The sequence below is a fragment of the Neopelma chrysocephalum genome, unplaced genomic scaffold (genome assembly GCF_003984885.1).
Source record: "Neopelma chrysocephalum unplaced genomic scaffold, ASM398488v2 Primary Assembly neopelma1_132, whole genome shotgun sequence".
In the NCBI taxonomy this organism is placed as follows: domain Eukaryota; kingdom Metazoa; phylum Chordata; class Aves; order Passeriformes; family Pipridae; genus Neopelma; species Neopelma chrysocephalum.
Window position 1 is genome coordinate 1,323,651 of NW_020897794.1, and position 15,524 is coordinate 1,339,174.

Below are 15,524 nucleotides of genomic sequence, written 5' to 3' on the forward strand. Positions count from 1 at the left end.
GTGATGGCTGTAACCCAAAATGAGACACGGCCCACAGGTGCTCCTGTCCCACACCCTCGTCTCTCTGTCCTGAACACAGGTCTGTCCGTACCTGTTTTAGGCACAGACACAGGACATTCAGCCCGACAGCACTGGGGACACTGGGAGCACTGGTTGGGAACAGGAACCCCGTCACCTTACAGACATCGATCCAGACAGGATCTGCACCTCACTGGAATTAATTTCTCACTGATGGGTGACATCAATCAGCTGTCTGTCTCCTGCCATTCCCTGTGAACAGGATCCCGGGAGAGCAGCCAAGGACTGAAAGGCCCTGGTTGATGGGGACATTCACTTGAACGGGGCTGAGCCAAGTGTTCCTGCCTTGCTGCACGTGGACCTCTGCCAGCACTGGATCTGCATCACCTGGGAGAGAACAGGAGGGCTCAGGGGCCAGGACACGGTGTCCTCTCCTTCCATGTCACAGCCAGGCAAAGCCTTACCTCTGGTTTACCTTCCTTCCATTTCCCTATCACAATGACCACCTCGAGTAAGGAAAGTACATGCTGTGCCACCAGTGCCCTGGGCTGGCTGCTTGTGGCTAATTGCTCTGCTCCTTACCTTTATCATCCCATTTATCCTTTACAATTGGATCCTCAAAAGACCCTAACTTTTCTGCAAGGCAGGCACAGGGAAACACAGCACAGAGACAGTCTCAAGCATGTTATTATTGCTGTGCAGGGATGATTTTAGAGAGCTCTGTGCCAGCCCAGCCCAGACATTGCTCCAAGGGGAGCAGCTGCTGGGGGTGGGTAAGGACATTGTGGTTTTGGGAATAACTCCACTGAAGCCACTGATGTTACACCAAGACACATTTTACCAGTGCCTGGCAATACTCCGGGTTTACTCACCCCTCCAAATCCCCAAACTGCAGCTTCCAGCAGTGGCCATGAGGGAAAATAGCACAAGTCCTCCACTGTTAAACGTGCTCTGCTACTATCATGCAAATACATCTGGTTCAGCAGCTCCAAGCAGACTTCAAAGGACAGAGAAGTCATTAGAATCACAGTTCAAAGAAAAAAGTGAGCAGCTGGCCTAGGCCATCTGGTAGGGGACATAAAATGGTCTCTTTCTTCCCCTGTCAGTCTATGAAAATTTCATTAATTGTAGGAACATCTTCCAACATTAACCAACATCATATTGTTAAAAATGTAAGTCTTAATAAATCATCAAAACTGATGTCTTAGGGAAGCAAGGAAGCTGCAGTCTGCTGGGGTCTTCCCTCCCCCGTAGGACACCATGCTGTAATTGCAATTTTAGGTTGGTGTTTTCGAAGCAAATTAGTGGGAATTGGATTCCTCAGCTCCTTTGAAGGCCTCAGGGAAGAATGTGGACAGGGTGGTTCCCCAGGCTGCAGAGGAATCTCCTTCAGTATTGATTTCAGGAGAGACCTCTGGCTCAAAAACATGGAGAAAGTGTTGGGCTGCATCACTTGGGCTGGGTCCCACCAGCCGTGATCCTGCCGGGATGGGGGCTCAGCCTCAGGACAGCTGAGCCCCAGACAGACCAGGGGAAGCTGGAACAACCCCCAGCCTCCCTGCAGCCCCCAGCAGACCTCTATCCAAGAGGAATTCCAGCTCTGGTGGGGTGAGCACAGCTCAGCAGAATCCCTGTGTTAGCTGCTCTGATCTCAGGGTCCCCAGGAGCTCCTGGAGATTGATATTCCTGTTGAATATATGGATGACAATTCCTTGACATTCAGGCAGGTGGTTAATAACACAGGGACAGTGCTGAAACTGAAGAGGAGCCACAGGAGAGCCCCAGGGCACGGCAGGTACCTGCTGAGCCTGAAGTAGTGGTGACCTGGAGCTGCTGTGGCTCCCCTGGCCTCCTCCTCCCCTCTCACATTCATCAGCTCTGTCTCTCCCTGCAAAAGGCAAAATGGAGAGAGTTCATCTTCACCTGATCACTCTGGGAACACAACTGGTCCAAAACACTGAGGGGAATTTCGGGGGGTTCAGTCCCAGGTTTTCCTGGGTGGCTGTTTCCATCAGTCCTGCCTTTGCTCCTCTTTCCTGTGACTGTCCAAATTTACTGACTTTTCACTTTCTTATCAGCAGCATTTCAAAGCTCGTGAGAAACACCTGGACCTAAAAGAATCCTGATCCTCTGGGGTTCTCACCCACCAGGGAAGTGCACAGGCTGCATCTCTGTGGGTTCCAGACCAGTGTCCTGAGCTGTGCTGGTTCTCAGGTGACCTGTTCAGGTCAGAGCAGGAGAGCAGCCAGGATGGGGACAGGAGCATCAGGAACACCCATCAGGAGATGGGTGAAGGGGCAGGGGCTGTCCCAGGGAGCCCCAGGGGTACCTGCAAAGGTGCACACACAGGTGTGGGAGGGGATTCAGCCCGTGCCCCTGCCTGCACCACGCTCTGCATTTCCCACTCTCCAAAAGCACGTGCAAATTCAGCCCTTGGTGCTTGGCTGGGTGTCTCCCACTGCCTTCCCAGCTGTTTTTCCAAGCTCTGGGCCAGCTGACTGGACAAACAACACTGGCTCCGGCCTTGTTTGCCACTGAACAACAGACACAAATGCTTGAAATACTTTCCTAATCTCATTTTCTCATGCAAACAACTGCAGGGATGTCAGGGATGTTAATCCAAGGCAGCAGCAGAGATGGGAGGGAAGGACCCAGCCAGGGATCATCCACAGCCCCCCCCCCCCGAGCCTCTCCATGTGCTCCCCTCACAGAAAGGTGCCTGTGCTCACACCCACCCCAACCTGGACCCCCACCTGGGTGCAGGTGCCCTGGTGATTTGGCCAGTGAGGATAATTCTCCCCCTGCAAGGACAGCCACGGAAATTCCATGGAAACAGCATGGGCTGGGGTCACCAGCCCTCCTGGGAAGGGGGCTGGAGATTCCCAAGCTGTTTCTCTTGGAAGGAGTGCTGGCTTTATTTGACTGTGGACCTGCTGAGCACATTTTGGAAACCCTCCTACTGCTCTCCCCTTGTGCTCCTCTCCTGGGCTTTATCTCCCCAGAGCTGGCAGAGGCTGGGATGTTTCCAGGCCTGCCTTCCCCAGGAGATGGTGGTGACCCAGGGGACACCAGAGAAGCCTGGCTGGTGGCAGCAGAGCCTGCAGACACCTCCCTCTCTGTACAAAATAGCACAGACCTGCTTTTTTAGTCTATACCTAAATCTGTTTTCATCCACTGTGTGTTTACAGAAGAGATGCATTCAATTAACACAGAAAAACAACTTGCCCAGCCCAAGAGCAGTGCAGGAGCAGGGGTGCCATCGTTACCAGGGGGGCTGGATCCCCGGGAAGCTCCGTGAGCCCTCGGGAAGCTGCTGCCAGCAGAGCAGGGACCGTGGGACCCGAAACCGCAGTGACTTGCTGGGAGCTGGAGTGTGCTCTGCCAGCACCCTGCCAGGGATGCACACCAAACATGAGCTAATCTGGACAAAAATAGGAGTGAAATCATAATTCAGATGCATAATTCATGTGCATAATTTTGTCTTTGCTGTATATTCTCCCGGGATGTATTCTAGAAACTGCTTTCTCTCCCCTCCCCTCCCCGCTCCCGTCCTTCCAAAAAGTGCCGTAGATGCAAATCATTGGAGGCAGCAAGAGGTAGTAGCTTTGCTGGGTTACTAAATAAATGCTAAATTTGTCTGAGTTTCTAGCCTACATCTTGGCAAGTGATGCAGATTGAAGCTGGTGGATAGACACGCAGCCTTGTGATAATCACAGGATTTTAACTGCTTTCATTGTGAGCCCTGGCTACTGATTGTATCTGCACGGAAAACTGTAACAGTTTGCACTTGCAAATGCTAAAAATGTTAAACAATAATGGCAATTAAGAGATAATTATAGTTATTCTCAAGCAAGGATTGTAGTTAAGACTCCAAGAAGACATCCCAAACGAGCAGGAAGCGTTGCCCTGTTTACTGCACAGACTTCAAGCTGCTTTTTTGACGGTGTGAGATCTGCCAGATTTAATTGCTTAATGATTTTCTATAAAATATTTAAGCACCACGGTATCTTTAGCCAGCCCAGGCTCTGCCTGAACTGCATTTATCAATCAGAGGCAGAGACAGAGCCCTGGCCTGGCACCCAACATTTGCTGAGTCACCCAACACTTTCCTTCTGCTAATGATAACAGGGAACAGCTCCAGGGACCCCTGTCAGCACCCCGGGAAGGGGCCAGATGGGTGCCATCCCCTGGTCCCCCCGCAGGCCGTGGTTTCAGAGGGACCCCTTGCAAGGGGGGGGGGTGGTCAGGATTTACTCCACCCGGGCTGACCCATGGAGGAGCAGATGCTTTTGGCCGGGTTATTTTGAACCCTTCGAGAAACCAGGGCTTTTGAAACCCGGCCTTAGGAAGAGGTGGTGTCCTTGTCGGAGCGTTCTGGGCTTTCCTCCACAACAAAGGCGTTTCTCTTTTTCCCAGAGCCATGTTCTGGGCCGGGAGCCAGGCCGGCTGTGTGCGGGCTGCGGCGGCGGCTCGGCCTGGCCCCCGCCAGCCCCCGGGCCTGGCCTTCCCTTCCCTTCCCTTCCAGAGCGGCCCCGCAGCGGGAAACATCACACCCCAGACCTGTAATCAAACACTGCGTGGGGAAGGATCCCTGTAAGCAGGGATTTCCGTCCCTGACTCAGCTCAGGCCAAAGCCAGGCTCACGCCGCGTGCCGTGTGCCTGGCCTGACCTGCCTGCAAACCCCGGGAAAGCCTTTCTCCAGGGCTGAACATGCTCACCCTGGCCAGGGTGAGACGTGGGAAAACCCTTTCCCGAGGGTCTCGGGTGCAGCGTGGCACCCTGTGGGAGCACACGTCCAGCTCTGCAGATTCCAGCCCCGTCCTTGTGTGGGACTGCGGAAACAAAGGGAGGCTTTCAGTGGCTCACCCCGCACAGGGACAGCAGAGGCGAATTCCTGGGATGCTTCTCTGGGCTGCAACCAATGCACAGGGAGAGCAGGGATCCCAGCAATCTCCTCCCCCCTGAAAGCACTTCATTCACACCCGGGCTGGAAGGAGGTGAAAGAAAAAGCCACGCACATGGTTAAATGTAGGGGGGCCCGAACGCGGGGGGAGTCTTGGAGAGCTCCCCGAGAGCCTCCCTGCCCACAGGTTTTGGGATCGAGGGCACGGAGCCCGGCCGGGTTCTGGGCAAGCAGCTGAGCTGCAGCCGGGCTGCTCCGCAACAGCCATAAATCAAGGGAGAGGCGTAAGCAAGGGAGGGAACAAAGGACATGGAGGGATGCCACGGCATCTGGCAGGGAAGAGCCGCGCCGGGGGATGGCGTTGGAGGGAAGCCTCTGAGCTGGCCCCTGAGGGTCCAGCCCCACATCCTGCCAGGGGACCAGCACTAGCCCTGCTCTCCTGCCTCTCTCCAGCCCAGCCCTTGAGAAGCCCATCAGCACGGGGCATGTGGGGACAAGGGACGTGGCAGAGCGTGACCTCTTGCCTCCCCCAGGCCCGGCAGCGCTCCCGGGACGCCTCCGTGGCACTGCCCTGGCCCACCAGGGATTTTTTCCACCAGGTCACAACGAGCTCTGGCACGTTGGCTCCAAGTCCCCAGCACCAGGACAGAGTGACGTGGCCTGTGAGGCTAAGAGAGCAGCCTGATTGCACAGGCAGGAGGGGAAACACTGCACCAGGGCCAGATAAAACTGTTCCTTGAGCTTAACTCAGGGCCATGCCCTGCTGAGTAGCAGAGCAGAGCCTGGACTTGCCCTCCCCAAGGCTGCCCCTGCTCAGGCACAGGGACTGGAGCGGGGTTTTCTTACCCCTGTGCTGGGTGCTGAGCCCACCAGTGCTTGGAGCACCTGCCACCACTGCGGGAAGGGCTGGCGAAGGCAGTGACCTGATGATGAGCAGTTATTTGTCTCGTTGGTAATGAGTTATTACTCAGCCTCAGCTAGACACTGCCTTAAGGAAGGAAACATCTGATCATCTTTTAATAAACACAGTTGGCTCCTGTGAGGCTCCTGCAGCTCCTGTATCTATAAAGCGCTCGGAGCCGCATGGCTTCTGCACAGACAGAGCTGCTGTGAGTCACCGTCTGGGAAAGGGTGTCAGGATCCTTGCTCAATAAATAGAACAAAGGAGGGAAACCTCGGGTGGGCAGGGATGGCACAGCCCTGCTTCCTTCACCGCGTGCCACCGGCCTCCTCAGGATTTACCCATCAGAGGCTGAAAGCCAGATATAAAATTATTTCTGTGTTTTCTCTCTTCATCTCAAACCTCCTGCAAAAAGAGCTGGGAGAAGGAACAGGCCCACTGGGTACTGGGTTTTCCAGCGACAGGCTCTGCTCCCACGTGCCTGGGGAAGGTTAGCACTGCAATGGCAGTGCTGCAGGCTGGCTGGGAGGGAAGGAGGGCACTGACCTGCAGCATGGGTGTTCCTGGAGGAGGAAGGTGCAACTCCCAGGTCCCTGCGCTGCCACTTTGTCCCTTCTTGGAGTCCCAGGTGGTCACAGAGAAGGGGAAGAACATTGTGATGGAGTCACACACCTTCTCCCATGGCTTTCCACCATGCTCACTCTGTAGAAGAACGAATCCCAGATAATGTCTAGGAGCGACACCCACGGAGAGCACAGCTCCCAAACCCCAGCCTGCCTGCTCTCCAAGTGCCACAAAGCTCTGCTTTGTAGGGCACTTCCACATCTGGAAGAAATACTCAGCATAAAAAACTGAGTAAGCTGGCTTGTAGGAGAGAAAACAATGTGACACTCTCGCCAACCACGAACTGCACCGTCCCCCGCGGCAAACACACATCTGGAGAAACATCTGCACCCAGAGCTGGCCCCCAGCAGCAGCCTCAGCCTCCCCTGCAAACCCGCTTCCTAAGCGCCTCGAGGCAGGACAGCACACACTGAGTTTACATTTCAATAGCTGCTTTGCCCAAACACATCTGGAAGCAGTTTCTTTCTCCAGATGTTCCCCCCCAGATACATACCTTCCCCTCAGTGTCCCAGATCCAGATGTTTCCAAGCAGCTCGAAACTGAGTGGATGCTGTTGGGCCTCTCCAGCATGGAAACAGTTAACGCTCCGAGGCTTCATCCAGGACACCTGTGCCTGGTGGAAACTGGAGACAAAGTGGAGCCCAGCAATGGAAAAAGTCAAAGCCAAAAGCTGTCAGGCAGCTGCTGGGGAGCGGGAGGGGAGGGCAGCAGGACACAAAGCTCCATGTTCAGACCCCCCCTGCTCTTGGCTGTGTAGAGGGAAGAGCTGCTCAAATTCAGGCAATTTGTGTCTTCCAGGGCCCCAGTGCTACAAGGAAGAGGGTTCAGGGGAAAGAGGGCTACATTTTACTGCCAAATTCCTGAAGATGTGAGCTACAGTTCCTTTTCCTTAGCCTGAAGCGGGACTCCCGCTGCAGTGACACATCCAAGGAAGCACCAAGCTCACTTTCTACTTGCATGTGTCAGCTCCGGGGCACACCAGCCCTCCAGCCCTGGCAGGGCCTCCCCTTCCCACCAGGGATCAACTTCCAGCAGCACCACAGCCCCATGGCTGGAATGGGGGGGGTTTCCCAGATGGAACTCAGGCTGGGAAAATGTTTCACCTGGGATTTGGATCAGCAGCCTCCCGTGCTGCAGCAGGCACTCAGGAGCCGGTTTCCCTGCCATTTGCTCACTTAGCTCAGCCCCATATGGCTGCACATTCCCTGGGAGCCACAGTGCCAGGCCTGGAACGCGGAGCCCCAGCACAGCCTGCCTGGTGCTTAAGCACAGCAACTCCACTTCCAGCTAAAAGGCTGGGGCTACCAAGAAAAGAACATCACTCCCAGCTCCCCTAAAGTAGAAACCACCCCTGCTTTCGGGCCCTGGCAGGCGCGGGGGGAGCAGATGGGCCGTGTGTAACAGCCGGGGCGGTGCTGCCGGTGCAGCCCCGGGGAGCTGCTCCCTCTGAGTCACGCTGGTGTTACTGTGCCACGGCAGAGCTGCCACCCTGCTGGAGCTGGGGAGAGCCCACAGCTTTTCCAAAATATCACAGAGGCCACAACCACAAATGTAGGTTGCAGCAGGAGCAAGATAACAAGCTGAGGGGGTTGTCTGAGGGCAAGCCCGCAGCCCCCGTGGTGAGAGAAGTATTAAACACATCAGTTCAGCTCTCAGCTTTCTCTCCAACACAGGGGGGAGGCCTGAAGGGAAAACCTGCTTTCCTGGGAAGCAGGGAGACACCTCTGTGTGCAGGAGCCAGGATCCCAGCTGCTGTACCAGCCCCTGGCTGTCTGAAGCCATTAAGAGGTCAGTCCCAGCACGTTCAGATCCAGGTTGCTCGGCACAGAACATCCCATCAGGGTGCAGCAGGACACAATTCCCTTGATCCCTCCCTCTGATTCAGCCTCTGAGCCAGGCTGGAAGTCAGCACCAGCACAGAGGGGCCACACATGCTCCTCAAGTCATCCCTCACAGACCTGCCTCCTTTGGGTCATCAGCATGTTCCAGGGCAGAGAACTCACAGGTTTTGCTCAGGACAACTGGTAAGGAAGAAGAAGAAACCAGAGGCTGTATAAATGTGTCAATTCACCTTTAATGTTTGAAAAAAAATAAATGGTATTTGAGCCATTGCAGTTATGAAGGGAACAGACCTTGCTCCACGAGAGACCGTGAACAGATTCACATTAGACTCATGCTTGGAAAAAAAACAAACCCAAAACATTCTCCTTTCAGACCCAGAATGGAGTTCTGAAGAGACAAGACCACACGAGTGCCCCAGACAGTCCAAGGCACGTTACCCCAGTGCAGACATTTCCATCAACATGAAATTATGACAGCTACATTCTTTCTAGTTACAACATTGTTCTATCCATAATACAAAATTAGGCATACTTTGGATTTTGCACAGAGACAAGAAGGACTTTTACTTCAGGAAGTCGTGAACCTGGGTCACCAAGTCATTTCACAAAGCACTCCCTTCACTCTGCCCTTCCCCACCCAGCAGTGATTTGTTCCCAACACCAAACTCGTCTCAGAGACACGAGGTGGGCTCAGCAGCTCAGTGATATTGCCAATGCATTAGTCAGCAAACCAATCAATAGAGCTTATGACAAGCACCAGGGTTTGACCTGCCATCCCAGAGTACTTCTGCACACCCAGATCAGAACTTCCTGCAGCGTAATCCCAAGTCAGTACATACTAAGACAACATCACTGCTGAACCTATTGGAGACCAAGACATTTGTCTGCCTTTGAAGCAGATGTCACATGAGTTTCCTTCACACAAACATCACATGTAAATTTAACTTCTTGGTACTGTGCTTTAAGAACAAAAGCAGATATCAGAACATGGAGGACAGTCCTCCAGAAATAGCTTATCAGCTACAGAAAATAAAAATAAAATTAAAACAAAAAAAAGACAGTGGCCACTTACAAGTCTTCCACACGACTTAGCTTGCTTTAAGGAGAGCATCAAGTTAAGGCAGTGTTGAGACAACTGGCTACAAACATGCCAAATAGAGCTGTTGTCAGTAGTCACCAATTTGATATCCTACTCCATTGCGGGGCTGGGCCACGTGGCTTTAGAGCTCAATATCAAGGTCTAAAGACTTCAGCCACAGGATGCTGCTTTCTGCAGCAAGCAGCAGCTCGGGGGGTGGTTCTGAAGCCTTCTAGACCAGGCTGAGTTGCTTACACAAGTCTAGGTCAACGTTTCAGCAGAGCCAAAGATACAGCGATGGGCACTGAGCGCGAACACGGAGGGTGCCAGCTGCAAGCCTGGATCACAGTCCGAGGTGGAGTTCGACTTGGGTGTGGAAGCCACGGCACCAAGAGCCACCCCACCAGCTTTCAGGGAAGGTTTAAGACCTGCCCTGAGGGTACTGGGAGAGCCAGCTCTCTACAGTCTGCAGGGTGGGACAGAGGCTCACACTGGCTTTGCTCCTCTTTACAAGATTAACAGTCTAACAGGACTCAGTAGGGAAGTCAGGGGCTTTTGGCCTGCCCAAAGAAGTTTTCCCAGCCTCAAAGAAGGAGTTACCACTGAGGGAGCTGTTGTGGAATAGTTTTATTTCTTCCCACGTAAAGGCCATTGTTTAAGCATTTACAGGTTTCCTAGTGCAATACAACCAAAAAAAGCAGTAACAAAAAAATGCCGCCTTCTTCCCAGGCAACTAAACAGAAGTAGATTTTTACTGCAACATATACACATTAAATATAGTATACAGTCCATGCAGCGGCATAGCCATGTTAGAGGGAGTCGTGGCTTCAGCCATCAGTGCATTACAGTCCAAATCTCACTCGCTCCTACTTCCTATCCAGACTTGAAGAGAAGAATTGCAACCTGACCCAAGTAAAAATAGATGAAGTGCTTTGTCTCGTGTGTTACATAGCTGCCAAAGTTTCTGCCAACAATGCAGTGCCAAGTTGGGTTGTATTTCTTGTCAAATTCCTGAAGAAAGAGAAGAGAGGCATTAAGGCCAAGAAAGCCCACATGAAAATAGTTCTAAGCACAAATTCTGAGCTGGTTCTGTTCACACACTATCGCCTCTCCTCCCACCTGCAGCATCTTGAGATTCCCCACTGGAAGACACCATTCCATTAAGCAACCAGACCTCTGTACTGGAGCAAAACATCTCCTGAGCCTTGGAGCACCCATTAGCCCTGGGCAGGGAGAGCAGAGGCAAAAGCTTTCCTTGGAACAGCACTATCCAGGCCCTGTGTGTAGGCTACTCAGGGGAATAGTTCTCTCCCATTCCAAACCCACTCACGAAAAATAAAGTATTGGCATGTATCCTCCAGCAAGGAGCTGAAAGGTCACCTAAAAAAAAGGAAGAAGCTTTTGCTGGCTTCTGCTGTTCGGGACTTTTCTATACATAAAGGGGAAAGAATCCACATTGAAAATGAGCAGGCAGATCCACAGCCCAGAGAGCACATGGAGACCAAGAGGTCAGAGGTGAGCAAGCTGAATGCTGGTTCAGTAGTCTTCTCCTACTTAACAGGTAGGATAGGGTTAAAGACCATTTTCCTCCCTCTAATTAACACACAACTCCCAAGAACACCCTTCTCTCCCCTGAGACAGAGCCAGAAGAACAGACTCAACATCCAAGATTAAAGCTAGTGCTAGTCTCAGACAGCAGCAACAGTTTGAGTTCTTTGCAGGGAACCTTTGAAGTAAGGAAAAGGCTTTCTTGCCAGGGCATGAAGGTGCATCAAATTGCTTCCCTCCTCCCAACACACTCTCAGGATATAAAGGCCAACTTCTTTCTGGATGCCTTCTGTTGCACTCACTCACTTTACAGGCTGCATTGCCCCGAGCTCTTTGAGGTAAGTCATGCCTCAAAGTGATCTGAGAAGTCAGGAGACACCTTTGAATCCTTTACCTTCAAGCTTAGATTACAAGCAAGGCCCAAATGCCAGCCCAAGTGCCAGGACTGCACTGCCTCTGAAGTCACACCTCCCTCCTCCAAAAGCACTTTGCCTGACCATTCTGAGAAGCTGCTACAGAGGGAACCAACAGCTCCCCAGATGTCATCAAACACGAAACAATTAACAGGCTCCTGCAAATGGGGAAACACCTCTCCACCAGCCAGGGCAGCTGCTCACACTGTTTCTAACACAGCACATTCCACAACCCCAGCAGCCACCACAAGGCCCATCCTCCTCCTCAGCTCCCATCCCAGAGCCAGGAACACACGTGCACTGCTGCCCACCAAGTGAAACATCAGAGTCATCCCACCTGCACTGGTGCTGCAAGTCAAGTAGCAGCATCTGTGGAGCAGGTCCTAAGCAGAGGCTGCAGCCAGCCCTTTCCAGGCTGGCAAATCCTGAGGGACAGCACTCACAGTTTGCTCAGAGCTTGCCAGAGCTCTGCCACAGCCCTCCTCTGACCTTGGAGAAGTCACTCCATCCTCTTGAAAACAGCAGCAAAGCAGACAAGAAGCCAAGCATCTTCTCCCTCCCAACACGCAAGCATGAAGCCTCAGCCACTCAGCTCCCGACAGGAACAGACTCAGGAGCTTTGGGAAGTCTCAGCCAGCACAGCCCCCTCAGCCCAGAGTTACCTTCTTGATATATGCTGCAATGTCCTTTTCTATGTTGTACTTCTCCATGGCCTGTGTAGCACAATCTACAGCATCCTGCTGCATGTCCTCGGACATGTCCGCATTCTTGATCACAGCCTTTCTGTCAGACATCGTGAACCTAAGGCAGAACATAGATTCCTTTAATCCCTTCCCAAGAAAGGGGACGCTTCCCGTGCATCGGAGGTTGTCCTTTCTGTGCAGGCTGCGTCACGAGCCGACGCTACAAACCCCTGGATGGCCTGGGCCAGTTTATTGGGGTTGTGTACAGCAGTCCCAGGCCAAGGTGCCCCTCGCAGCCAGAGCACCAGAGCACTGGCTGGAGGTTAGATCAGAGTCAAACATCACCACCTGCATTAAACACAGGCAGGAAAAGCTTCTGTGTGGGAGGAGACGGGATCTGCAGAAAGCCACAGCCCTCCTGAACATCAATAGGATACAGCCAAGTTTCCCTTCCAGGTGCACCGGTGGTTTGGAACATCTTCTGCTCAGAGCCCTGCAAGCAACAGATCCCAGGAAGCACACTAAGAGCAGCAGTGCTTTCATTCCACCCCATCCCAGGTGTCACAGTTCCTGCTGCGAGTTTAGCCTGGGAGGAGTGTTGTTCCACATTCAGCCATCATCACCCCCTCCCCTCCCTGCTGCTCTGCCTCAAAACCCAGCCCTCAGCTGTTCCCACGGGACAAAGCTGGTCTGACGAGCCAGAAGCAGGTTAACACCACACTGCAGCCTGAAAACAGGGCAGTGGAAGCAAATCCCATCACAGAGCCAGCTCTCCCTACCTGGGAACCACAACCAGCGTGGTACTGCTGCCCAGGACCTTTAGGACACTGGGAAAGGCTGTACTGGAGCCGGGTGTGCAGCCCCTTCACTCTGTAAGTTAGTTCAGGTGCTTTGTACCAGCCACCGCAGCCATTAGATCTTCTGAGGCCTCTCTAGGGAGCTGTTCAGCACCAGGAAGTTTCCAGCACAGTTCATATTATCCTAGAAAACTGGGATTTGACAATCCCAGCCCTGCAGCCTTTCTTCAAGCCCTGGAGGAGGAGCTCCATGCAGTCCTCCTCCAGACAGCAGAGCTTGCCCCCACGCCCCACAGAAGGCCTGGTCAGGGGTCACATGTTACCTGGAGGACCAGGTAACTGCTCCAAGAAGGACCACAGCTCCTCACCTTGCAGCAGTTCTTACCACAGCAGATTCAAACTTTGTGGGAATAAGCTTCTTAATGGCAAGCAGTGCCTCCCATTAAGCCTGCAGAGCACCATTAAGTTTCCTAAATCCTTTTACAGTGCTGTAAGTCTTGAGGTGATACTACCAAGCGTGTTTTGAAATAGTGAAACTACACATTTTTAGCTCTGCTGTGGAGTGAAAAAAAAATCTGCTGCAATGATCACTTCCTGGAAGAGTCCCAGAAAACTGAAGGAGTAGCTTTGTTACAGCAATTAAACGAGCTTGCTACCCAGAGAGAAAGAGAATCCAGTTACATAATTGCAGCCCTCTGATTACAATACTTCAATTCTTCCCTCTGCCTGCACTTGAAGACTTCTATTGCCACCTTAATTTATACAATTTAGATACAGTCTTTAATAGAGCACTGCTATTAACATACACTAACAGCATCGGGAGGGATGACAGGAACTGAGCTCCAATGCCAACAGAGAGCACGTGCCCCCACCACAGCCCTGGAAAAGCCACATCCAGGCAGTTCCTCTCCATACTGTGGTTTAAACCAGTGGGGGTTTGCCTGCAGCCCAGAAACCCTGGGGGAAAAAGACACAGCTCAGAACAGCCCAAACTGCCTGTAGATTTGGAAAAGTCTTCTAGGGGTCTAGTTGCTGGAAGAGGGAAGCAGCAGAAATCCACTTGTGGGTCATTCTTCCAGGAAAGCATCTTCAGGGAAAAAGGGCAAACAAGCTCCCATACACACCAGGCCTTCACACACCTCCATTGCTCAGAGTTCAGAGGGCACCTGCCATTGCATAACCAGCCAGGAGTGACCTGCAAAAGGCATCTCCCTTCCTCATTGTTTAGGCAAGGAGCATCCCAGTGCAGGCCTGTGCTGCCGCGGGTGACAGCGCCATAGGAAAAAACGATTATCTTTCAGGAGATCACTGGTCAGCCTGCCCTGCCCTGCCCTGCCCACCACAGCACAGCACAGCACCCTCCCTGGCCAACCACGGCAGGGGCTGGCAGTGGCTGTGCTGCCCTGCACCTGCCATGGGATAGGGAGCAGCCCCAAGTGCCACCCCCTGCACCCACCTGAACACCCAGAGCAGGGCTCCAGTCTCAGCTCATTCCCCGGGGAGTTACAGGTTGGTCCTCCCCACGAGCAGGCCAGTGCCACCACATACACATCGTAACCCTAAATCACAAGATCACAGGTGGCCCTCGGGGTCTTGCCACCCAATCTGGCCCTACCTGAGGAAAACCACAAAGCCCCAGCACAGAGCTCAGGGCAAGATGGGCCTGGGAAGGGGGAATAGCACAGCCCCAGCAGCCACCCCTTCCCCAACCCAGGGCAGGATGTGGTCTATAAGGAGGAAGACCACAGCCCCAGATGCCACTCCAGGGCAAGATGAGGCCTTGGCAGGGGGATTAGGGCCCAGCCAGCACCCAACCCTTCCCTCATCAGGGTAGAATGAAGTCTCAGGAGTATGAGGCCCAAGCCCAGCACTCAATGGCAGCTCCAGCAGGACAGGCTGGGGCTTTGGGAACGGTATGAGACACAAGCCCCCTGGTAACCATTCTCTCCCTCTCCAGGTTGGGACAGGGCCCCAGAAATGGGACGGGGCTGAAGCCCAGCACCCACCACTTTCCCCAGCACTACAGCAAGATCCCGAGAACGGGGACAGAGCCCAAGCCCAGCACCCACCCACTTCCCTATCAGGACAGCATGGATCCCACGGATCGGGACGAGGCCCAAGCCCAGCATCCATCACTTCCCCATCAGGACAGCACAGATCCCACGGATCGGGACGAGGCCCAAGCCCAGCACCCACCGCATCCCCCACCGCGGCCGAGGAGGGCCCCGGGAGGGGGTGCGGCACAGCCCCTTTGCGCGCAGGGCAGCGGGGGGGCTCGGGAAGGCGCTGCCGGGAGCCGGAGCCCTGCGTGACCTTCACGGGGGGAGCCCCGGGGCCGCCCGAGGCCGCAGTGACCTTGCCCGGAGCGGGGCCGGCACCGCACCAGCGCGGACCCCCGGGGCGGGGCGGGCTCCGAGCGCCATCCACGGGCCGGTCCCGCCCGGCCACGGCCGCGACCCTCCCCCGGGGCGGCCCCGCCGCCACCTCGCACACGGAGCGGCCGGTGCCGGGCGAGGCTCGAAGACGCCCGGCGTAGGCGTCGCTCACCTTCACAGTGACAGGGCCACCCCGGGAGGGCGAGGCACAGCACCGAGGAGGAGGAGGAGGATGGGGTGTGAGGAGGCGCGGCCCCGCTGCCTCAGCCCGCTTCGCTCCGCTCCGCTCGGCGCCCCGCGCGCTCTGCGCCCCGGCGCCGCGCCGCGCTCAAATACCGCCCC

The 15,524-nt window shown here is 54.2% G+C and overlaps 1 protein-coding gene across 2 annotated transcripts; it reads right to left on the reverse strand.

Annotated features, from left to right (window-relative positions):
• Window positions 1–8,501: 8,501 nt before the first annotated feature.
• DYNLL2 (dynein light chain LC8-type 2) lies at window positions 8,502–15,502 on the reverse strand. Of its 2 annotated transcripts, XM_027698692.1 has the most exons (3): window positions 15,355–15,502; window positions 11,990–12,128; window positions 8,502–10,377 (listed from the first exon to the last, which is right to left on the reverse strand). In XM_027698692.1, exons 2-3 carry the CDS (start codon window positions 12,119–12,121, stop codon window positions 10,240–10,242), a joined length of 270 nt encoding a protein of 89 aa, XP_027554493.1. In that variant the 5' UTR covers window positions 12,122–12,128; window positions 15,355–15,502; the 3' UTR covers window positions 8,502–10,239. The 2 variants fall into 2 exon arrangements, with proteins under 2 accessions (XP_027554493.1, XP_027554492.1); XM_027698691.1 differs by lacking the exon at window positions 15,355–15,502 and having other exon boundaries at window positions 11,990–12,142.
• Window positions 15,503–15,524: the final 22 nt, after the last annotated feature.

Excerpts from the sequence above, each read along its gene's own strand:
- DYNLL2 (XM_027698691.1), bottom strand. The coding sequence starts at position 12,142 with ATGTTCTGCCTTAGGTTCACGATGTCTGACAGAAAGGCTGTGATCAAG. Across the intron at positions 10,378-11,989 it reads TTGCAGCATATATCAAGAAG|GAATTTGACAAGAAATACAA; the intron begins GTAACTCTGGGC and ends CTCTTTCTTCAG.